Genomic DNA, 23,679 nt, shown 5'->3' with positions numbered 1-23,679 from the left:
ATAATACATGTATGCAGAGATCAAAAACAGTGTGAAATATCAGTGTTCCCATTACACCAGCAGTAAAGAGTTGAATTTATTGCAGGTGTAGAATAGCAAGTGAACTTGCGTTGTATAAAAACCACCAGTTCAGTGATGGGGCTTTTCATAGCAATTTTCAAGATGCCAAATATTTTCTGCAAGATTTTATTTGGACCAAGAATTCTCACCAAATGCATGAAAAGAATTAGAAAACATCTGAAATAATCTCTCTGTGGTCTTGTTAATCAAAGATACAAGTGTCATACGACAAGAATGGGTAAATGTTTCAATTATTTCTGCCTAGCGCAGTCCATGTGGAGCTGCTTGTTGTTTAAGAAATTGTATCTGTGAGTCGACAGTAAGTGTGACTTCAGAACAGATTGTCACAACAGAGATGGCATGGTGATGTACGTTATAGCCAAGTCATTGCTTCATTGATTTTCCATTCAAATTATAAGTCAATGCAGATGTGATGCCCTATCACTCCTCTGTCAAGAAATGTCTTACAGGTATGCAACGGCTGAAGAGAGTAAGCAGTCCAGTTCTGTCCTCATTTAATTATGGAATATGCAATAGTGCCCCAACGTGTAGAGAACATGGAAGCTGTGTTAATCGTGTATGTGTTACTTATTTAGAATTGTTGTGGATTGCTGTATACAAATTTGTGAATGCTATGAAGTACAAGCTTATGATGTAACCATGGTAACCAGGCCTCCAGGTTTCTTTCTGTTTCCATATGTTGGCACAAATTGGGAGTACAGAGGTTAAGTTATGAAACAGTTAATTAAGAATGCATATTACTGACTACAAATTCCCTCTACACCACCCTAAATACTTGTAGCCAATAAGAGTTGACAGGTGTTCAGAGTGAGCAAAGTGACTAAAATTAATTTCACTCCTAAGTTGTAACACAAATTGCATCCACTGTGAGAAGCACAACACCACCACAAACCTGCATCCAGTAGCTGAACAGGCTTTGATGAAAAACACCATGAAAATCAAACACAAATTTGGTGGTTTACCATTTGCTATTGCCGGGTTTCTTGAATTGACAAGGAAAGGCAAGGGTCTGTAAAGAATGCTGTATTGTGGTCAAATCAGAGGTTTGATTTGATCCTCAAACTCTCATGGTGGATAAAAATATAGACAAACATCTCTCTGTTTGTTGTTTAGGCATCACAGCTGACCAGTCAACAATGTGAGTTTGCTTTATTTTGGCTGTATGTGAAATCCACTGTATCTGGGATACAGGTTTGAGAAATTTAACTTGTGAAACTTTCACATATCCAGTGTGGGTTGTTGAGAACTGATGGTAGTGGACTTGAAAGAAAAATAACCACTTGGTTGTGATGTTTTGTGTTGGACTGAGTATTTCTAGCACAACAGATATCTTTGGACAGCAAAGCTTGTCAGGTATGACCCTGTGTCTTGTCGGGCACAGTGCCCATAGAGACATGTGATCTGCATTCTGTCTGAAATGCGATAGTGAATGATGTATCCATATCAATAGCTGTAATGCAGTTTGTGAGAGAAAGGTCATGTACAGCAGTGTTGCTTTACTCAGATAGGTAACACATACTGACAACACCACAATTGTTTGTTTACAGTCAGTGCAATCTTTATAGCAACCGAAACACCGAGATGTTACATGGGAACTTCCAGATACTGCAAGAGACTATTATTTGTAGAGCTGGTGTTGTGGAACAAGGCCCCAAAGTTATGAATAGTTGTCACCTTCTTTTCCTCTTCTGTATGCAAAATGCATTGTAAAGATTGAAATCCCATTGTAAGAAAAACTTGTAAACAAATCAGTACATGACTTATGTGTATGTTTGTGTGTGTATGTTGCTGATTCTTCTTTTTTTTTTTCATTTTGTACTGACAATGTGTGGACAGTAATTGCATGACAATAAAGAAAAAAAAAAAAAGAATCCAGATTGTGTTTCGATGTTTTGTTTTTGTTTTTACTCTGCATGTACAGTACAATGCACTTTATTATGTGTGCATTATAATTAGTGTATGTCTTTTTGTGACATCCCTAGTTTTTCACAACTAGTGTATACAATTGTACTGCAATATCAAGGAGCTTTGCTTCCATTCGTAGCTAGAGATGTGGACAAGCTTTTGACAGTTTGCCCCTAAATGAGGAAATGCTTACAGTTAATTCCGCACTACGTTTTGTACGTTTAAAATAACTTTAATAATTGAAGAGTTTTATCGCAAAACGAGCTAACTCCGTTCTTGTTCATTTGAGATATTTGTTATTAAAGGTGATAAAAAACAAAGAAAATGATAAGAAAATACAGGATATTTCAATCATAACTTCTAGAATATATCTTGTTATGTTACAAGTGAGGTATTACTGGAAAGGTTTTATTTTGCTCTATATGACGATGGACTTACTTTGAAATGTTTAAAATGGCGCTTAGCCCATTTTGCAATAAAACTCCTCAAAGAGTAAAATGAGATAAATAAATGGGAATATTTCATTGAAACTCTCATAAGACTTGATTTTATACCAAATTAATGAAATAATCTCTCATTTTCTCTGATTTTACCGATTTACTCAACATGTTTTATTACAACATAATTGCACTTTAAACTGCCGTATTAGCTCTGCACAGAAAAACTTCGACATTTTCATCCCGGTGTGTCAGTAGTTGCATGGCTGATCATAGAATTGATCACTTGACGTGATGTGTGTAAGTCAATGTGATTGTCTTCTTGTTCAACAGGAAGGAATGCTTTACTGTGTGCGGTATGATGCAACATACACATACTGTGTGCTGTATGATACAATATACATGTGCTGCATTTCTACGTAGCTTACAGACAGTAACCACACACAAACAGACTAAGCACATAGCGTACATGTACCATAATTATGCTATACCGTATGTCCCAAAAAAAATTACAACGGGGCCCTACGCAATGATATCTTTAAAGATATTGTATCAATCTAACTACAAATTCAGAGTATGAAACTATAACTCATTGCCCACATCTTACAGAAAACCTCATTCGATTTGCTTCAGTGGTCAAAGAGAAATGAGGAATTTTGTAGAGGATGTCCGGAATCTCTTTTGTCCAAGTTCTGTCTATTGTTCACACACAAAACCATCGAAGTGCTAAACTTGGAAGAATCAGACTCATGACATGCTTTACTACAATCCCCATTTCTCTGTGACCACTTAACCAAATCGAATGGGGATTTCTGCAAAATAGAGCTAAGATGTTATATTTTAAGACCCTGAAGTAGCATTGAAAAGAAAATAATCATATTGGATGTTATCAATGCGAAAATCTGATTGTAATTTTTGTGGCACATACTGCAGTATGTCCCTCAAAAATTACAATCAAATTTTCGAATTGATAACATCCAAAATGATCGATCTGTCTAAGTGCTACTTCGGGGCCTTAAAATATAACATCTTAGCTCTATTTTGCAGAAAACTTCATTCAATTTGGTTAAGCGGTCACAGAGAAATGTAGATTGTTGTAAAGCATGTCAAGAGTCTAATTTTTCCAATTTTAGCAATTCAATGCTCTAGTGTGTGAATAATAGAACTTGGACAAAAGAGATTCCTGACATCCTCTACAAAATTCCTCATTTCTCTTTGACCACCGAAGGAAATTGAATGGGGTTTTCTGTAAGATGTGGGCAATGAGTTATAGTTTCATATCATGAATTTGTATTTAGATTGATTCATTATTTGTAAAGATATCATTGCGGGGGGTCCCGTTGTAATTTTTTTGGGGACATACTGTATGTTCTAATACAGTTAATGAAGAGCAAACACTACATGTACTGTTATCTTGAGAATAAATCCTGGGCTCCAGGGTTAGGGGGTCATATGTGATTAGACAATGTTCTCTTATCACTGCGCAATGGACGACAAAGTAGCAAATATATGCAATTGATGCAATACATGGATATGCAATTTATGCAATACATGTATATGCAATATATGTAATTGCAAATAGAGTCAAACCTGTCTATAGCGGCCACCCAAGGGAAACGAAAAAAAGTGGCCATTATAGACAAGTGGCCGCTATAGACAGGTAATCCAACTTAATGTGCATTGCCTATACATGTACATATATCATCGTTGGATACGTCGAGAAGTATCTAATGTACATAATTTACTATGCGTAAGTATACACACGTGTATGTCATGCATTGAACAATGCCGGTGTTTATGAAATTGTTGCACAGTAGCATGTGTACAGTCGTGAAGAAAAGCTTTACACTAGTGCATTATTATGACTGAATAAGTGATGAATGGTGGCGATCACTGAACGTTGCCAATGAATGTCTGGCACGGCCACAAATAAAATAACATGCTGAATTACCGGCTGTGTGGCCGCTATAGACAGGTTAAAATCTACCGCGGGAAACACAATTTGTGGCCGCTGGCCGCGTTAGACAGGTGGCCGCTATACACAGGGTCTTTAACAGGGCTTTTCTCTAGGGGGGATTTTTCAGTGGCCGCTGTAGACAGGTGGCCGCTATAGACAGGTGGCCGCTAAGGCAGGTTTGACTGTATATGCAGTTTTTGACATTCACACCAGTCCAAACATGATGAAATCAATATTTTAAATTTCCTTTGTTTTGTTTATTTTTTATTTTAACTATAGGTTTGTCGAAGCTACTTCAAGAAAAAAGAATGGTGAACCAAAAAAAGAAAGAAGCAAAGCTAATTGATAGGTACGATGTAAAAGAATGGGAAAAGGAAAAGGAAATGATACAATATAACCAGCAGTTTACCTAATTTATGTGATACAGACACTGAGTTGGAAATGTACATTTGCAGGATGCCATTTATTATGCAATTAAAGGTATTATACATGGTAACTTGTGCACTGTTAGAGTATCAAATGTACAAGTATATAGAGGAGGGAGAGTTCTGTTATACAAGGCTGGTTCTTTTATATCGACAACTCACACATACATACATACAAACAGATGTGTAGCACTGTGTAGGACTTACAGTCTGTACACTTTTTGTCCAAATACAGGATTTTACATCACTTTGTATATTTCAACAGTTAACAGTGACATAATTCCACAAGTGTTCTGGCATATACCTGGTGCATTTGGGTACTGCCAATATCTGTACACGTCTCACATAGACATATGTAAATATTTATGATACTTTTTACTTAAAGAGTACTTTTCATCGCACAGTGTCATTGCATGGAACAAATGAGTCCTTCAAAAAAACAAAACAAATGGAATGAAAGTAGGCCTACTAACCTGTTTATACTTGATTTTATAATTTCAAATGAATGCTTATAAATGAATGGTACATACAGTTACTATCAAGCTGTACTCGTAAAGCGTGTAAGGACTTCATCATTTCACATTGTGCTACTAAAACACCTGTCATGTATTCCAACTGGTCATGATCAATGTGAAGAAAATGGTGTCTTTCTCACTGCATGTTATACATGTGGTGATGCGACATTTGCTCCTGCGATAATTACTCCAGTCTTATTTTCTCCAAGGACTTAGGGTTAGGGTTATGTTTGTGGATAGAATTTATGTTTGGCTTAGCGGGGAAAATATTTCATGGGAGCAATTGTCGCTGGAGCAAGTATCATATAACCCATACACGTATCTTTAGGCTCCATGCATTCCCGTTCAGGATTGGCTTGACTAGGGAATGCCACAGCTTTTGAGTATGAATCTGCCATTACTGCTGACACGATGACAATGTGGTGTCATCTTATCTTCACAAGTCGTCAATGTCACCTCTGTATTCACAAATCACCTATCACTTCAGATATTTTTATTCCTGTTCACTACACTTGAAAAATAAAAATATGTTGTATGGTCTTGCGTGGTCTGATTTGTAGTACAAAAGCTCACAAACTTTATGCTGTGTGAATAGCTACTCTTAGAAACTGTACACTGTGGTGTAAGAAGCACAATTATCATACTTGATGGCAATGAATGGAATACCAAGGAATACTGGCCCTAATGAGTTCAAATTTCCATGATATTGAAATCTACATTGCCGGGGGGGGGGGGGGGGGGGGGGGGGGTGGATTATCTCTTAGGTCTTGCTATATCCCCATTCCTGATTGGTAGCTTGCGGTGCAGGCAAGGGCATTCCTTCGTATGATCTGTGAGGGATCTAAGCCATACACAGGAGGCGTGACGTGATATTCATCACCAAATACTCGGCTGACAGCAGGACTTGTGCTGGTGGCATCCATCACATAGCCAAATATTCCCTTTTTGCTTCTTGAAGCATTAATTAATAATAATGAATAATAATAATAAAAAATAATTAATAATTAATCCTTCATTTTTTAGGGATGTAATCAATGGGATTCAGCTTCCTTCTAGTATGAAGTTATTTCTTAATTTTAAATTGTGTCTAAACTTAATATATATGTCTTATGTTCCAATAATATACTTTTTTTTTTCTTTGCAATATCAGTTTTTAAAGGTAAATCTCACATATAAATACAAGTACATACTTCCATAGAGTATAGTTTTTCTGCCTGTAATGGGTAAGGTTTGTAGTCCTTTCTCCTCCCCCCCCCTCAATTCCAACAGCTGACGGTGGTCTACTACTCATCACTGTCAGATGAAACTACTCGTCGCTTAGCAACTCTCCTGAGAGGTACATCATCATCAGAATCACTCTCACTGGAAGCCTCGGGGGTGGGTTCTATCGCCTTGGCTACCCCGCTGTTGCTGGATGTCATGTTGAAGTCGCTGTCTGCAGAAATTGCAAGGGAAAATAGCAGCACATCAACTGATAATAAACATGCACTTTTCTTTCACTCATGACTATGATGTTAGCATCAGTTGATAGCACATCATTCAAATGTCTGCTACTGTTTTCCACACCACTTCTTTAAAAGCAAAGCTAACTACTTCAAGAATGAAATAATATCAGGGATTCCACACAAGTGATTACAAAAAGACTTCACCCTGTTTCACCCTGTTTTGCTGGATTACAATATATATGGGTGTGTAACTATCAGAAAATACATTTTGAGAAAGATCTGTGAATGTTCACATGGAACATTCAGGGAGACAGCATCCACAAGAAAGTTACCAAACAGGTACTTAGGTCTACAGTGCGTATAAATAGACAGAAAGAGGTCTACAGTTTCATTCTGACACATCCTCAAAAAGCAGAGAAAATATTTTGAGTCCTCAGACAACTTAAGTTTGCATGATCCCCTCTCCTCTTAATTTCATGAAATGATATCAGGTAAATGTTTGAGTTGCAAATTAACATAGACATTTCTTTTCCATCTCCATCTCTCCATGCCTTTTCCTCCCTCCCTTGTGAGCTAGAAGTTGCAGAAAAACAATAAGAACTGAACCGACATACCATCATCTAAAATTTCTTCCCATTCTTCATCATCTCCAGTGTCAGCAGTTTCCATGGTAACTTCTTTGTTCTCGTTGGTGGCATTGTTGTCGAGGCAGCTGGCAGCATTGTCGGTGGTGGTGTTACTGGTGTCATCCTCCAGGAAATTGGTGGCATTATCTTCCATGGTAACACTCTCCTCAGCGACTTCCTCCTCCTTGTCTTCGTCATCATCGTCATCGTCTTCAGTCATGGTGGTCGTGGCATCCTCTCTCATCGTGACATCGGCATCACTTGGGCTGTCCTCTGACAGGACCAAATGCAGAGACTGGTCATGGGTGGGAGAATCTTCCTTTGTTGGATGTGCTCCCGTTTCCATGACAGCATCTTCCATTCCATCCTCGTCATTAACCCCTTTGTCATCACTGTCTTCATCCTCGCTGAAGTCAAATGGTGCCTGTTTCTTCAAAGCTCTCTTCTTCTTACTAGAAACAATCTCGATAATCTCACTTTTGCTGTCGTCTGAGTCATCATTAATTGCTTTGTTGCTGACAGACTCATTTTTATCTCCTCCTTCATCATCACCATCATCACTCAGAACCAGGTGTAATGATGCAGAGGGCTGTTGACTGGTGATGGTGGGGATTTGTTGAGAACCTGATTCAACATCCTCTATACCAGATCCATCTTTATCATCATTTCCATCATTGTCTTTGAGTAGCGAGTGTGACTTCTCCTCTAGTTTAGCAAACTTTGCTTGGCCTTCTGACCTATTTGTGTCTTCTCTGTCACTGTCATCACTGGAGACGAGCCGACTTCGCTTTGTGGGCTTGGCCTGAGAGGGCGCTGTCACCCTGTTCTTGTTCAGGAAGGTCTCGAGATTGTCATCATCACTATAAACAGACACAGAAGAAAAAAACAAACAAACCATCATAATCATTGGAACATCAGTAATCATTTCTTTTTGAAGGACGTGTATATTTTGTCTGTTTGAGTACAAATGTGATAAATGACTGAAAGTGCAGATGAACAAGATTTTTTCTTATCAAGATGCAACATCGGACATTTTGATCTTCAAAATATGCAGTGAACTTTTAAAGTAATTACACATAAAACATCTATATTAACTGAAATCTGAGGAAGCTTTTGAGTAACATTGACAAAATGCATAGCTATATGATGGGTGATAACGACAGTATGACATGGGTCATTCTGTGACACTTAAAGTGCATCCTACTTGCACATTACATGAATAGCTGGGGACATGAGAGTTGTGGCCGAGGAAAGAATGCCTAATGTAATTCACACAGCAGTAGAGGAGAACACACAATGAATTTACAGAAATTTATATCTCTGTATATCTATCTATCTATCTATCTATAAGTCAATCTATCTACCTATCTGTCTATCTATCTCTCTCAATCACTCAATCAGTCTATCTATCTATCTATCTGTCTATCTATCTATCTATCTATCTATCTATCTATCTATCTATCTATCTATCTATCTATCTATCTATCTATTATCTATCTATCTATCTGTCTATCTATCCATATATCTATGTATTTTTTTTCTCTCCCTCTGTCTCTGTAAATGTCAATCTTTTCTTCACCTGTCATCACTGGAGGAGTCAGTAGGAAGTGATCTCTTGATCCTGGAACGCTGGACTGCAGACTCCACCGGTGCTGCACCACCCGCATCATCATCATCATTATCATCCCCGCTCACGTCGGTCTCAGCGTCATACAGCTCAGTGACGTTCACCCCGCTGGCCCTGGCAGTCTCCTCGGTCAGATGACCAGTCTCGGCAGGTTCCGTCCGCTCCCTTCGCTGCTTGCGGCGAGAGGACCCCTCCTTCCTCTCCTTGCGCCGTGACAGCGCCATCTCCTTCAGCATCTGGTAGCGGGCATTGGACTTCTTACTCCTCTTCTCCTGCCGGTCCTTGGTCACTGCCTCCACCCCTTCCCTCGGTTCGATGGTATCAGCCAACTCTCGCAGCTCTGAGGGCTCCAGCTCACCAGGAATGCGCCAGTAAATCTCCTGCATTGACAAAAAATAGAGAAAAGGATTAGAGATCCTTTTTTTATTTCTCAGTTTTTTGATATTTACCTTATTGATTATTCCATAAGATAGAAGAGATATGCTACCAAGACTCACACATCAGAAACACAGTCTATCTAGTTAGGCAGACTACAACACATGGCACAATTAAAGTATTGCATCTCTGCAGCAATTTGCACTCTGAGCAATGACCGAGTAGGGAAAAACAGCTTTGTGTCTGCACTTACTATATTTTGTGATTAGACAAATGATTCATTTCTATTTCAAACGTTTCCTGTTGAAAGATTTAGCTTGAATGTCAGCAGCAAAAAATAAACCAACAAGCAAAACAAGACAAAACAAGAAATAAAAATAAAAATAAAAAATAAGTAATGCCAATGCCAATACATGCAAGTAAATCCAGTAGTAAAGTTTGTGGAAATAGTCCCTTCACAACAAGACACCTTGTACTTCAAATCCTCTTTCAAGTAAAACACACTTGCAACAAATCATCTTAGCCATCAACAACATCTGTAAATCTGAATTATATCAAATATTTCAAGGAAATCACCATGATTTCGTTGAGAAAAGGGAAGCTCACCTCATGAGACTTTGGTTCAGAGAGACCGATCCTCCTCAGGAATTTTTGGAATGTCTTGTTCCTCATAGCGCGGTCATTGTCTTCCCCGAGTGGCACAACAGGAACGGCTTGATTTTCATCTGGGCATGGTTGACAAATGAACTTTCAGTCATCATTTATGGAAACAAACTACTGAAGACCTATGGAAAAAGATTCTATCTCATCCATGGGAAAAGTGAAGTCAATATAATTGGCTGCAAGTTTTGGTAAGGTGTAGAATAAAACTGGCTTTGCAGTGCCCTGCAGATATTACGCCTACTACGCAGCAAGTAAAGTTGGGTACCTGATGAACTCTAGATATGCTAAACAGTGTAATTCAGGAAGAACGTCAGCTCTTCTGCTGTGAAATACGTTTGTTACGAACAAGTGCTCAAAGCTGTCACTTTGAGCACAAGTCTGAAATATTAGAATGTTCATTTCAGATAAACAAGCTAAACCTCATTTGATTGGCAAAGTAGAACTAAAGTAGGATATAAATTATTAGCCTTCTCTCAGAAATACATCACTCTCTTTAAGTCTTTTAAAAGTAATTCAGTGCCCTGCCCCATTTTGCATCAACAAAATGGTTTTGCATCAATACGTTGTGAAATATCATATTATCGAGCTTTGCAACCACATGTGAGCTGTGACTATAAGAAATTGGAGACAGAAATATTGTAAATCCTGATCAACAGATTTTGATATCCCTCCCTAGCAAATGACGTACACACTCTTTGCACAAGACATCTAAATAAGAGTGAACAAGACATTGTGTCTTCACATGGAAGAAAATCCAACTCTGGTAATCAACACTGGTATTCCTTTTTTCACCTCTGACATCAGCCAAAGGGCAGCAAAGATATCTATATGTCCTATATGTAAAGAAATTATTGATCCTGACTTGATGCATGTTGATGGGTGGGGAAGTCTTACCACTCTCCTCTCTGTCCCCAGCAGTGCTCCTTAAACCCTCCTGGATCCAGCGGATCTGCTCCACATACCCTGATGAATAATCGCCAAACAGACAGGTAACCAATCACAGTATGGATCATACAAATCATATGTACAAATGATAACTCACAGACTACCATTCCATGAGCTTACCTTCAATAATCAGCATCAAAATGCAAAAATAAGCCAAGAGTGCACACACTTGCAAAATTGGAAATTCAGATTCTTTTCAAGATCTAGAAATAGCACATTTTAATTTCATAGGACTATTCAATCTTAATTTCTAAGAGTTTGTATTTAAGGAATAGATAGGGGAACAAATATTGAACATACTCTTCAAAAAAACAACTGGTGCCAATAATTTTACAAATAATACTTCTATCAATGGACGAATGACCCCAAAACAGCACAGTAACCAGTGTTATGGTCACAAAGATTTCATTCCATGGAACAAAGTGACTTACCATGAATAGCTTACACATTTCATCCTCAGGAATTTGCAGTGTCGCCATTTTGTAAACTCAGAATGTGGTCACATATTTGTAGGTCTACCCTTGCAATGTCTAATAGCTGTTTGGTGCTCTCTTGCTAAAATTGTGTCAGATGACCCAGGCACATCTTCCGGGCTTAGTTACATAGTTAAGCACTCTTGGCCAGTCTTTCTCAATAGCAAATACAAGCTAATCCCCCAAAGTACAAATTTCTGCCAATGCAAAAGGTGATACCCTGTTCGTACTTTCGTCCCGTAAAGTCTTTAAAGTGTGTTCATGAAATGGAGCCTCACCTTTTCTCTGCAATTTGGTAACCATTTCTCCGAGTTGTCTCTCTTCACCATCATCCTCCTTTTCACTGTCCTCCTCGTCATCCTCGCTCTCGTCGTCGTGATCGTCACTCTCAGAGGTTGTGAATTCTTGCTCAGAATCATCTGGAAATTCTTTAGAAATCAAAGCAGTACCAAAAACAAAATTACATGAGGATGAGCACGTTTGTCTCTTTTAATCACTTTTATCATCTATAGATCTGAACATCTTCTTGTACATACACTTTATTCAATTGTATTACCAGCATGAAGTCTTGATGATAACTTCCTGCCATACACACCCATCCTTCTGAGTCATGGCGTTGACCTATTGTCATCTCTCTGTAAGTCAAATCTATACCTCAGCTACATAAAATCCCCAGACTCAAATGTGGACACCGTGTATTAATCATATTAAACAGGCATGAGGGTATTTGCTCGAGGTGAAGCTTCTTTTCAAGTCTACAGCGATTCAATTTATGTGGAGTTGACTGCATGACTTACGCACAGATGTTATGTTTCTTAGCATATCATCAGACAAAAATATTGCTACTCATCACAGTAACCTTTAACATTCACTTTAAGGAAGAAACAATGATCTTATCATTATGGAAACTCATATTCCCATAATTATCAGCTACTTGTATAGCAAAAAAAGCAACATTATCACAATTACCATCTTCATCTCAAACATTAATCTTGTCATTTTCTTATCGACAGCCTGACAATTAAAGATATGATAAGTTACCTTGGAGACCATCTGCAAATTCATCTGCCTCATCATCCAAGTCCTGTCCAAGGATGTGATAAAAAAAAAAAGAAAAATGTGTCACTAACCCGTCGAGGACAGACTGATTTTGCTATAACACACATTTCTCATGGACATATGCCCGAGTATTCTCAAGACTTGTCCTCAATGGGTTTAAACATTCTAATTGTGCTAATTATGTGCATAATTTCTTTCTTTCATACTCAATTACATGATCATAATAAATCTAGCCATATATCTAGATTTGTAAAACATCAAGAAACATAATCTGTTGTGAATTTTCATTGGGAAATAAAATCCTGAGCTACATTAGAAAAGTCCAAACCAGACCACCAGTTAAATATGGAACTATTTAATGTACAAAAGCATAAATGCCTCTAACACACTTTGGGACGGAGGCATAAAACACTGCATTGTATATATTGACCTTAGTTTATCATTCTGTCATTATTGAAAAAAACAAACAAACAAACAAACATTTAGAAAACCTGACTTTGCAGGTTTTTCATCCTACTTAGCACCAATGTGTGGATAGAAATTATACAATAAGTCACCTATGTACAATATGTAAATACAGTACTGTGTACTCCCATTACAACGAACACGGTTATTACGAAATTCCGGTTACAACAAAGTCAAAATTCATGCCCCAACATTATCCACTCTATGTATTTTTAATGTTTATTTGTTCGGTTATGAAGACATTTTAATATAACAAAAGAAAACTTCCAGTCCTGAGGACTTTGTTACGATCTGAGTCCACTGTACTCACTTAATGAGTGTGTAATACAGTATTGTATTTGGTCAAAATGCAAAGAGAGAGAAAGAAGATGCACCTCATCGCCATCGCCTCTCCCCCGTCTCCGCCTTCTACCCCTGGCTCCATCTCCTCCATCACCCTTCCTCCTGCGCTTCTTGTAGAGCTCCTTGCGGTCCTGGACCAGTCCTAGTTCCAGGATCTTCTGCATGACTTTGTTCCTAGACCTCTTCTCCTGCATGTGCTCCAGGATGGCACCAAGAATGTCTGAAAGATTTCAGGTAAAGAAGAATTGGTGGAGAGTCTCTCCTCTAATTTGACTGTAATCACCTCACAAACAATGGCCTAAAAGACTCAATATCATCGGGCTTGCTTACATATGTATTTACATTCATGTGTCCTTAAAACACAGCCCTGTTACCATACTTATCATACTTTTCTTTTCTCTTTTTTTTTAATTTTTTAATTTAATTTTATCTTATTTTATTCATTTTATTTATTTATTTATTTTATTTATTTATTTTTTTTTTTTTGGGGGGGTGGTTTGTCTGTTGTTCTCGCATACTGTTGACTTTAAGTTCATAAGTTAGGCATTAGTGGTCAAGAGTTCATTCTACAGCAGACACATGCAGTTCTGCTTTCGCGAGATATTACATGCATAAGAGGTGGACATTTCTTTGGAGTTCACATTCTATGTCAAGCATAAATGGATGGCACATGAAAGAACTGTTAACACCTGATTTCTTTAACCCTCTTCACATGTGACTAAGATGCCTATTCCTTGTCACATGAACACTCACACACATGAGAATGGCCCTCAAAGCAAGCATTTGTCACTAAATGTGTTAAGATTCTTCTAGCTACAGGCTTTTCTCACTAAATGTGTTAAGATTCTTCTAGCTACAGAGTAGAGGCAGAGGTCTTTTTGAGGTAATCTTGAAGAGAACAGACATGACCTTTGACATAAAAACTTACCATCAGCATCCTTGTGCTGCTCAAACAGGGTCCTCAACTCCAACTCATGTTCTTCCCTCCAGAATCTCAATTTCTTTGGACTTTGATGATGAAAAAAAAATAAACAAAACATACTATGATGTTAAAACAACATCTGAAACCTCAATGATTCAGGGCAGATTTATGTGTTTTTTTCCCCCTTGTATCAACTTTATTTAAAACAAAAACAAAAAATCATGGGGGCTCAGATGCATGCAATCTCATTAAAGAATAAAGATAATGACCTGTCTACTATGAAGAGAAGCAGCTATGTCAATTCAATGTTGTGAACAGTGCAGTGACTGAAGTGAATCTATCGTGGAATGATTTCTTTTAATACACAGGATTAAGTGGATGAACCAAAAGTCAACACACTCTTACCTCAGCTCTCTGTGAGCATGAGTATTAAGGTTCATGCAAATATTAGGAATGAAAGAATCATCATTTTCTACATCAGCATGTACTCATACAAGTACTTAGCAGAGAATTCTGCACAGAAATGAGTCGCTATTCAAACTTCATGCTAGCTTTCCCCAAGTCACAAGGAGTCCCTTTTGAGATTTATACTGTGCAGCCCTGACTTCTGAAATCACTCAGTCATCATAATGGCTGGTTTGGAGGAATGCCCATTTAAACATCAAAACCATTACGTACCATGATTTTAGAAGTAATGGTGTCATACTCATGAAAAAAAAAGAAAAAGAAACATGTGGTGATGTTCTAAAAAACATCAGCACTGAGACATCCCCATCCCATTCTAAGAGAAACTCACTGTTCTTTCTTAAGATCCTTGGCACTGTCAATGAGTTCTTGCTTGACAAGCTGGGAGACGATCTGGGGAAAAAAGAGATAACAATTCTCTCACTAAAAACATTCTGTGCTAAACTAAGGATGGCAGCTTTGGATGCCCACATTGAGAGCAAAGCTGGACACTTGCAAACTGTCTATAACTTAATACAAGTGCTGAATGTATTTTTGTTTTTAATCAATATTTTTTATGTATTCTTACTTTTTCAGCTAAATTCAGTCCTGAATGTAGAATACTGCTGAGAATTCTTTCGAACAAAATCAGTTACCGGATGTCACCAAAACATAATACTGCCTACTCTAAACACAAGGTGTATCCACATGAATCTTTTTGGCCATCTCGTTGAACTATGAATCATCTTTCCCATGTTTTGAAACATAGCTCGCAAAAAAACAACATCACAATACTGCCTACTCTAAACAAAAGGTGTATCCACAAAAAGAAAATTATAAAAAAATGATCGTCTCTTGTTTTCCATGTGTTTATTATAAAGCGGCGATAGTAGAAGGAACACGTATGTCAACTGCTAGCACACAAGTACTAGACTATGTTCATTCCTCAGCATGTCACCATGTTTGATACTGCTTGTCAGTAGATCTAAGTCTATAGTTAGCACAAGGAGGATTGGTTCCTTGGAGCCTTAGCCAAGAGAGCTCTCACATAGCTGTACCTGTCTCCTTGTCTTGCTGTCATCGATGATATGATCCATGATCAGATCAACCACGTCCTTACCTACAGTGCGGGACAAATAATAGATATGAAGCAGTGCACACCTCAAATCATTGTTACCTTGAACATCTTCATCATCCATATAGTACAACCTTTAGGTGACTGATAAAGAAATTAGGAAATGCTGTGGGAATAAACAAAAACAGTCAGCACAAACTGCAAATTTTACATTCAAGAGTAACAGAGAATTTACATGAAGGCGAACAAGATTTCCTTTAAAAGATTTATAACCATATGCTCCTCTTTTCTACAGGAGAGGGAGTGATGGAAAGTGTGTTCTAAACCTTGAAGTCTTGCACCTCCACCTCCTAATTTTTGATTGGCTGATATATGACTTATATGTTTGATTTTCTGACTTATGTTTGATTGCATATCTTTATGCAACAGGGTCTTGTAGGTTCTCTAAGTTATATCTTGCTTGCTCAAAGCATGTGATGAAGATCAAGCTGCTAATTTTATCTTAAATTACCCCCCTCCCTTCTCCACCCCCCAAAAAAAAAAAAAACAAAAACAAAACAAAACAAAACAAAACAAAACAAAACAAAACACTGTCAGGTATCAATATCACACATTATCTGGCGATTCATGGGCCCTATAGTCTTCTTAAAACAAGTTCAGGAAGTTACCATCATCCCTGGTATCCACATCACGGTACTGCTCAAAGAGGCCAGCCAACTCAGCCTGCTCCTCCTCCGTCCATTCCTTCCCCTTACTCTTCCTGGGTGAATGAGGGACAAAAGGAAGAAGCTTGTAAACCAGTTACCCAATCACAGCTAAGGACATGGTTTTTATACAATTGTGCGAAAACTTTCGTCAGTTACACCTCCTTGACATTCACCCGTATTTCAATAGAAGATCTCACTGTGACATTTGTGAAATACAGAAAATAAAACAACTTTTGTAATGCCATTGATAAATGTGACTCTGCACCTCAAAACAAACAAAAAGTCGCCAGACATGAATTTTAAGTTAAGACCATATTCTGAAAGAGCAGACTTTAAGCTTTAAAATGATGTATAACTCAAATCAAATGGACTCTCCTAACCTATCTAAATATTGGAAAGAAAGCACAAACTCAGGAAAAGTGTGAACTGAGAAAAGAGGCTCTGAAGTACAGTGTCTATTCAAGCACTTAATCTTTACCAAACCGTGATGGCTGTGCGATGAATGGGACAAAAAACAGGAAGTAAACCACCAGAGTAACAACAATGAAGGGATTATCAGATTAAACTGAAATTAAACATGCCTCATTAACACATTCTGTCCATACTTAATGCCAACTTTCAAAGCAGTAGCTCTATCCCTTCAAAAGTTATTAGAGTTGAAAGTGAAGAGTGTGGACAAGGTTTTTCAGAAAGGAAAAAGGGATTCTAAAGACACACCCGATCACAGTATTCTACCAAAAATGTTCGAGATAAACTGCTAAAAAACACACTTTCCTGCCCGTTTTATGATACCAAATTTTAGCATAATGTAAAAGAAGACCCACTCTTTCAGAAAATATGAAAAAGTCAAGATCGGCTAGGTTGACCCATTTCACTTATTTTCAGTCCTCACGCAAAATCAGTGTGTGCGACTTTATGTTCGTTTTGAGGTGCACTGTCACAAATGATGGCAACTGATCATATTGAAAAGACAATACAGGCACATAGAAAATTGACAGTCAATTTGTGAATGCAAGAAAACCAATGCCCAGCTTACACCATTGGTTAGATATGTGAGTTTATGACATCAAAGTAGTGGCAATGTCATGAGAGACAGAATGTGAGTAAATCATTTTAGCCGCCAATAAAGTTAAACATCAGTTAGCTCAGGCACAATTACTCAATTTGACCTAGTAACTGATGAAAATTCACTTTTAAACAGTTAGCTCATGTGAGTATTAGTCTTATTACAGTCTAATAAAGTTACAATGATTTCTTCTATGTCTCACACCCATTGTCATTAACCTAAATTCTATCCAGCCTTCATCACAATCATTTCCACTGTCTACCCTTTCAGACTGATAGTGGTTGCCATGACTATACTATCAACCATCATCAAGATTACTAAACCCAGCTGCTCCAAGTCGCTCCAATATTGTCCTCTCCAAAACTTACTTGCTGGGCTGGACTGCTCCATAGCCTTCTTGGATCTGGTAGATATCCGAGGCATCCTTCCAAAAGAGGAGCTCCACCACTAGCTTGGGATTGGACGGCAGGGCCTTGAAGAAACGACCCACAACGTACTGGCCAAACTTTGCCATTTCCTGTTATTGAATTAAAAAAACAACAACGAACAAACATGGTGAGGGCAGGGGAGTTATTGCATTTCTAAAGGATACCAGTTTCTACAACAACTAGGTCATGCAAAACAAGTAGACTGAAAATGAAAATGCATCTATTCCACTGATCACCAATTTTACTCCTACTTTAATTTCAGAGTTTGCATGGAATGACATAAACGTTCCCTGTTCAAAATCCTGCAATACCCTGGTTTCCAAATAAACAGTAATTTTAAATCATATGTAGAAAAAACAAAACAAAACAAAGAAACAAAAAACACTGCCTTGACTTGGCGAGAGGGAGATGTTTAGAATCTCCACTGGATGAAGGCTTCTCATACCTGTTTCAAGAGTAGACTGAACATAACATCTCTTTCAAGCTAGACCTTACTTACATTTTTAAAGCCATTAGTGTTGCCATGTCATTTCGCACCTTTGTGAAAAGATGGGACTATTTTATGGCATCAACCAACCAAACACACCAAAACTAATGATAATAATGAGTTTTATTGTAAAACAACTTGACATGTGATACAACTTAACATGATCAGAGCCCCAGTTCATGAAAGATGTTAGGATAGCAATGCTTGCTGGATTGGCAACTTCTCATAACAACAGCCAACCAGGAAGCTGGATTCTTGTTGTTACCATGACAATTACAATTCCAGCAAGTGTTGCTATCATCTCAACTTTTCATGAAATGGGGCCAAGGTGTTCCCTGATGGAGAGTGGTACCTTAAACTGATCTGTCTTGGCCAGGGGATCCTGCAGGATTTTGTGGAAGATCCGAAAGAGGGACACCTGAAAGAGGAGCTGGGTCTTGTCACACTCCAAACAGATGCGGTGCAGCAGCTTGATGATGCAGTGATTGGTGAATGCCTGGTTGCTACGGAAACTGCCCAGCAGCTTGATGTAGCTCTTGATGACAGCTGGATGACAGAGTCTGTCAGAGATTGTTGTTTTTTTTTTTTTAATAGAAAACAAAAAATTCATTAACATATTTTAGAGATTAGTTAATCTTGACAATTAGCAAATGATTAAACAACTTCTCACAATTTATCGGACTGCAATATCAGGTTTAAAATAAAAAAAGAAGTTTTTTGTTTATCTGTTTTCGCTTTAAAAGCATGTGCTGCTGATAGGACATCATTCACAAGGCTATGATTTTTGTGAAGAGAAAATCAAGATATGATCAATGTTGTTTAAAGCATTTATCAAGCTTACAATTTACGATTTTGACCTGATTATACACTTTAATATGTGTATGTTTAATGCTTATTGCACCTGAATAATCAGGTCAACAGTATGTAACAGCTGAGCATCGTCCACACACATGCACATACAGTAGGTATAGACCACCTTTATCATAATGCATGTATGCACTGTGGTTGCAATAGTTGCATGCAGGGGCTAGCGATATATCACTCAACATTATATTGATTGCATTGAGTAATGTATCACTTTACAGAGTTTAAAATGGCAAAACATTGCATGAATTTTGTCCTTTTGTGGAGACGGTAGGAATTCTTTAGATGGAAATAGGTGCGATATATGTTTATGAGTGTAGTGTCTGTCATAGCAAAAACAAAGCAATATATATCTTAAGGCAGGGCTCCACACTAACTTTTATTTTTGGTGGCCCAAAGGCAAACATCCGGCTTTTTTTGGTGGCCCGACGTGTGTTTTTGGTGGTCCCGGGCCACCGTTAGTGTCGAGCCCTGCTTAAGGTGATGATTCTGTTAAGAAAGTCATCTAGATCTATCTTCTTCCAATAAACACTATAATGGAAGTCTGTCGGGTTCGACAATGACGTCAGTGACGCCGGAGGTGGGAGCGGAGCCCAAAGGCGGACGCACAGACGCGGCCACATGTTGGGCATGCCACAGCAGAAGTAGGGTCCGTGATCCTCTCTTTGCGGGCTTTTCGCTTCTGGTCCAAGCTCCTGAGGCGCTTCTCCTCAAACAGTCTTGCACCCCTTTGTACAGCTGGGCGCCAGACGGTGCGGTCAGAGGCAAGCGACTGCCAGTCACGGGCTGAGATGCCACAGGCAACAAGGGAAGTTTTCAGACTGTCTTTGTACCGCTTCAGGGGCCTTCCAATGCTCCTTGCTCCAGAAGCCAGCTCGGAGAAGAAGATCATCTTTGGTAGACGAGTATCATCCATTCGGACAACATGTCCGACCCATCGGAGCTGGGCCTTCATGATGAGGGCCTCGATCCCAGACATTTTGGCTCTGCGAAGCACCTCAGTGTTTGAGACTCTATCCTGCCAGGAAATTCCCATGATTCGTCGCAGGCAGCGGAGGTGGAACTGGTCAAGTGCACGGTTTTGCCTCCTATACGGCGTCCATGTCTCACAGCCATAGAGCAGGGATGTGACGACAACTGCCTTGTAGACTGCCAGCTTGGTAGAAAGCCTGATGCCTCGTTCACCCCACACACGTGTCCAAAGTCTGCCAAACGAAGTTCCTGCTTTTGCGAGCCTCTTGGAGACTTCCTTGTCCATGCTGCAGTTTGAAGACAGGCAGCTTCCCAGGTATGTGAAGCTCTCCACGTTGTTCAGTTTTGTGCCCTCGATCTCGATCTGAGGCTCAGGAGGTGACAGGCCAGGTGCAGGCTGGAGCATCACTTCTGTTTTTTGCAGGCTGATGGTCAGTCCAAAGGCTTTTGCTGCTTCTGCAAAACAAGTGGCAAGTTCTGAGAGGTCTGGTTCATTCAGTGCTGCAAGCGCACAATCGTCTGCAAACAGGAAGTCTCTCACAAGGGCCTTCAGGACTTTGGTCTTTGCCTTCAGACGTCTAAGGTCAAAGAATCGGCCATCACATCTGTACCGAATACTGACACCAGCATCACACTTGGAGAGGGCACAGAAGAGCATGGTAGCAAACATGAGGCTGAAGAGTGTAGGAGCCATCACACAGCCTTGCTTTACACCATTGGAGACTGGGAATGGGTCAGAGATATCTCCGTTTGCCACAATGCGAGCCATCATGCCATCATGAAAGGACTGGATGATCCTGACAAACTTAGGAGGGCAGCCCAGCTTGGTCAAGATAGCCCACAGACCCTCACGGCTGACAGTGTCAAAAGCCTTCGTCAGATCTACGAAGAGGATGTATAAGTTCTGGTTTTGTTCTCGGCACTTCTCTTGTAGCTGCCGTAATGCGAAGATCATGTCTATTGTCCCCCTGTTGCTCCTAAATCCACACTGGCTCTCAGAGACCACGTCGTCCAGCAGATGGTGTGAGATGCGGTTCAGAACAACACAGGCCATAATCTTTCCTGCGATGCTCAATAGTGATATGCCCCGGTGGTTGTCACATGAAGCTCTGTCCCCTTTGTTTTTGTACAGATGCACAATGTTGGCATCCTTGAAGTCCTGCGGCACCGATCCTTCTTCCCAGAATTGCTGTATCAGCTCGGTCAGCTTGATGGCAATGGCTGCACCTCCCTCTCTGAAGATCTCTGGGGGTATTCTGTCAGGACCAGGTGCTTTCCCCGCATGTAGTTGCTTGATTGCCTTCAGGGTTTCTGCCAACATTGGGGGGTCATCAAGGAAGGCCAGGACTGGGCGCTGTGGCATATCTTGAATGGCCTGCTGGTCGATCTGAGAAGGTCTGTTTAGTAGCTGGCTGAAGTGTTCGCTCCAACGCTGTATGATGTTGCTTTTCTCAGTAAGCAGGGTTCCATTGGTAGAGCGCACAGGTGCCATTGCATTTGGCGTGGAGCCATACACATCCTTCAGGCTGGCAAAGAATTTCTTTGAGTTGTGCTCGTCTGCGTACTGCTGTAGTTCTGCAGCCTTGTTCTCCCACCACTTGTCTTTCATCTGTCGCAGCTCGGTCTGCACCTTTCCTCTGATGTTCTTGAGGCGGTCACGCTTCGCTTGGGAGTCTTTGTCACTGAGCCAGGCTGTAAAGGCTTCTTTCTTCTCCTGGAGGAGGGTGGTGATCTCCTTGTTGTTGTTGTCGAACCAGTCTTGGTGTTTCCTTGTCATATATCCAAGAGTCAGACTGGCAGAGTCATACACCACATCCCGGAAGTTGGCCCAGGCCTTCTCGTAGTCTTCCTCTGCTGGTAGATGTTCAAGCTGGTTTGCAAGGTTGGTGATGAGGGCTTCTCTTGTGTTTGGTTCATTTAGCTTCTGGACATCCATTTTCTTTTTAACGTCAGATTTCTGACGTCTATGCCTGCTGACAATGGAAAAGGACAGTTTGCACCTCAGCAGCAGGTGGTCTGTCCAGCAGTCAGCTCCCCTCATTGCTCTTGTGATGCGAACATCCTGGATGTCACGGCGCCCGGTGATCACATAATCAATCAAGTGCCAGTGCTTGGATCTTGGGTGCATCCAGGTAGTTTTGTGGATGTCTGGCAGTTGGAACAGGGTATTGGTGATGGTGAGTCCATGTTCAGCACAGAGGGTGAGTAGCAGTTGGCCGTTGGTGTTCTCATGGCCAATGCCATGTGGCCCAATGACATCTGGCCAAGACTGGGCATCTCTACCCACCCGGGCATTGAAGTCCCCTAGTATCAGCAGCTTGTCGTCTTTAGGAACTGACCGCAGCACTTTGGAGAGGTTCTGATAGAACAGCTCTTTCTCCTCCAGAGTATAGGTCATGGTGGGGGCGTACACACTGATGAGTGACAAGTGCGTCTTGCCATGGAGAGGGATTCTCATCACCATCAGGCGGTCGCTGATACCCCTTGGGAGGGACCCCAGGTTCTTGACGAGGGTGGTGCGAATGGCAAAACCAACTCCTGCCTCCCTGCGTTCATTTAGTGCCTTTCCCGACCAGAAGAAAGTGTATCCAGCTCCAGCCTCGGTGATCTCCCCAGTGTCTGCAAGGCGTGTCTCGCTGAGGGCAGCAATATCGATGCTGTATCTCAGCAGTTCTCGACCTACAAGTGCTGTTCGACGTTCTGGTCTGTCACAGTTTTGGTTATCCATGAGTGTCCTGATGTTCCAGGCTCCAACACATAAGGTGCTTTTCCGGCGGGATGATTTTGAGTTCGTCTTTCGTGTTTCTCTTGTATTTCGACCGCGTGGTAGATGTCCAGTCAGCTGCGGTATGCTGACAGGATGGAGATGAGGCAAGCTTTTTTTAGGTCACCTTTTCTAGACCCTTCCCCATGAGGGGGGAGCAGTGCTGTCCCTGAAGAGGGCTGCTCCGTCGTCAGAGTGGCTGCCGAACTATGCCCTTGCCCCGGTAGGTTGTAGAACGACCATCCTTATTGCCCTGACCGCCTGAGTGTAGGTCCATGGCTAGAAGCTCCCAGCGCCATCTTGCACCTGCTACCGTCGCCACTCGCCCATCGCCTCAGGACTTGGGAGAAGAAGAGAAGAGATGGAGGGTGGAGTCACTGAATCCTGGGCAAGAAGAACTGTGGAGGCCTTGGGTTGCCCAAGCCCAGGACCCCCCTCTCGGTCCAGCTGATCTAGCCAGGAGGGACGCAGGGCGACACATCCTAGCCACAACTGGACTGCAGGAGCTGCCGGAGAGATGATGAAGCTGCAACACCTAACCGCCTTAGGGGCTCCGCTCCGGATTTGGATAAGGTTTACTCCCTAGCCTTTGATTAACCAAAAAACTGCC

The 23,679-nt window shown here is 40.4% G+C and overlaps 1 protein-coding gene across 1 annotated transcript in view; it reads right to left on the bottom strand.

Annotated features, from left to right (window-relative positions):
- Positions 1 to 6,603: 6,603 nt before the first annotated feature.
- LOC139722572 (protein timeless homolog) overlaps positions 6,604 to 23,679 on the bottom strand; it is a 33,019-nt gene continuing 15,943 nt past the window's right edge. The window contains exons 19-32 of the mRNA XM_071633863.1: positions 18,822 to 19,029; positions 17,923 to 18,071; positions 16,450 to 16,541; positions 15,765 to 15,826; positions 15,059 to 15,120; positions 14,269 to 14,348; positions 13,373 to 13,560; positions 12,516 to 12,558; positions 11,753 to 11,902; positions 10,951 to 11,019; positions 10,000 to 10,118; positions 8,971 to 9,398; positions 7,380 to 8,251; positions 6,604 to 6,755 (exon numbers count right to left, since the gene is read on the bottom strand). Of these exons, the coding sequence (XP_071489964.1) occupies positions 6,604 to 6,755; positions 7,380 to 8,251; positions 8,971 to 9,398; positions 10,000 to 10,118; positions 10,951 to 11,019; positions 11,753 to 11,902; positions 12,516 to 12,558; positions 13,373 to 13,560; positions 14,269 to 14,348; positions 15,059 to 15,120; positions 15,765 to 15,826; positions 16,450 to 16,541; positions 17,923 to 18,071; positions 18,822 to 19,029 (2,674 nt within the window). The remainder of the gene's footprint in view (positions 6,756 to 7,379; positions 8,252 to 8,970; positions 9,399 to 9,999; positions 10,119 to 10,950; positions 11,020 to 11,752; positions 11,903 to 12,515; positions 12,559 to 13,372; positions 13,561 to 14,268; positions 14,349 to 15,058; positions 15,121 to 15,764; positions 15,827 to 16,449; positions 16,542 to 17,922; positions 18,072 to 18,821; positions 19,030 to 23,679) is intronic.

This window comes from Diadema antillarum, unplaced genomic scaffold (genome assembly GCF_040938485.1).
Source record: "Diadema antillarum isolate AM-2024a unplaced genomic scaffold, OU_Dant_1.0 scf00000167, whole genome shotgun sequence".
Lineage (NCBI taxonomy): Eukaryota > Metazoa > Echinodermata > Echinoidea > Diadematoida > Diadematidae > Diadema > Diadema antillarum.
Note: the sequence above shows the minus strand (reverse complement) of the source record. Positions and strands in the feature narration are given on the sequence as shown.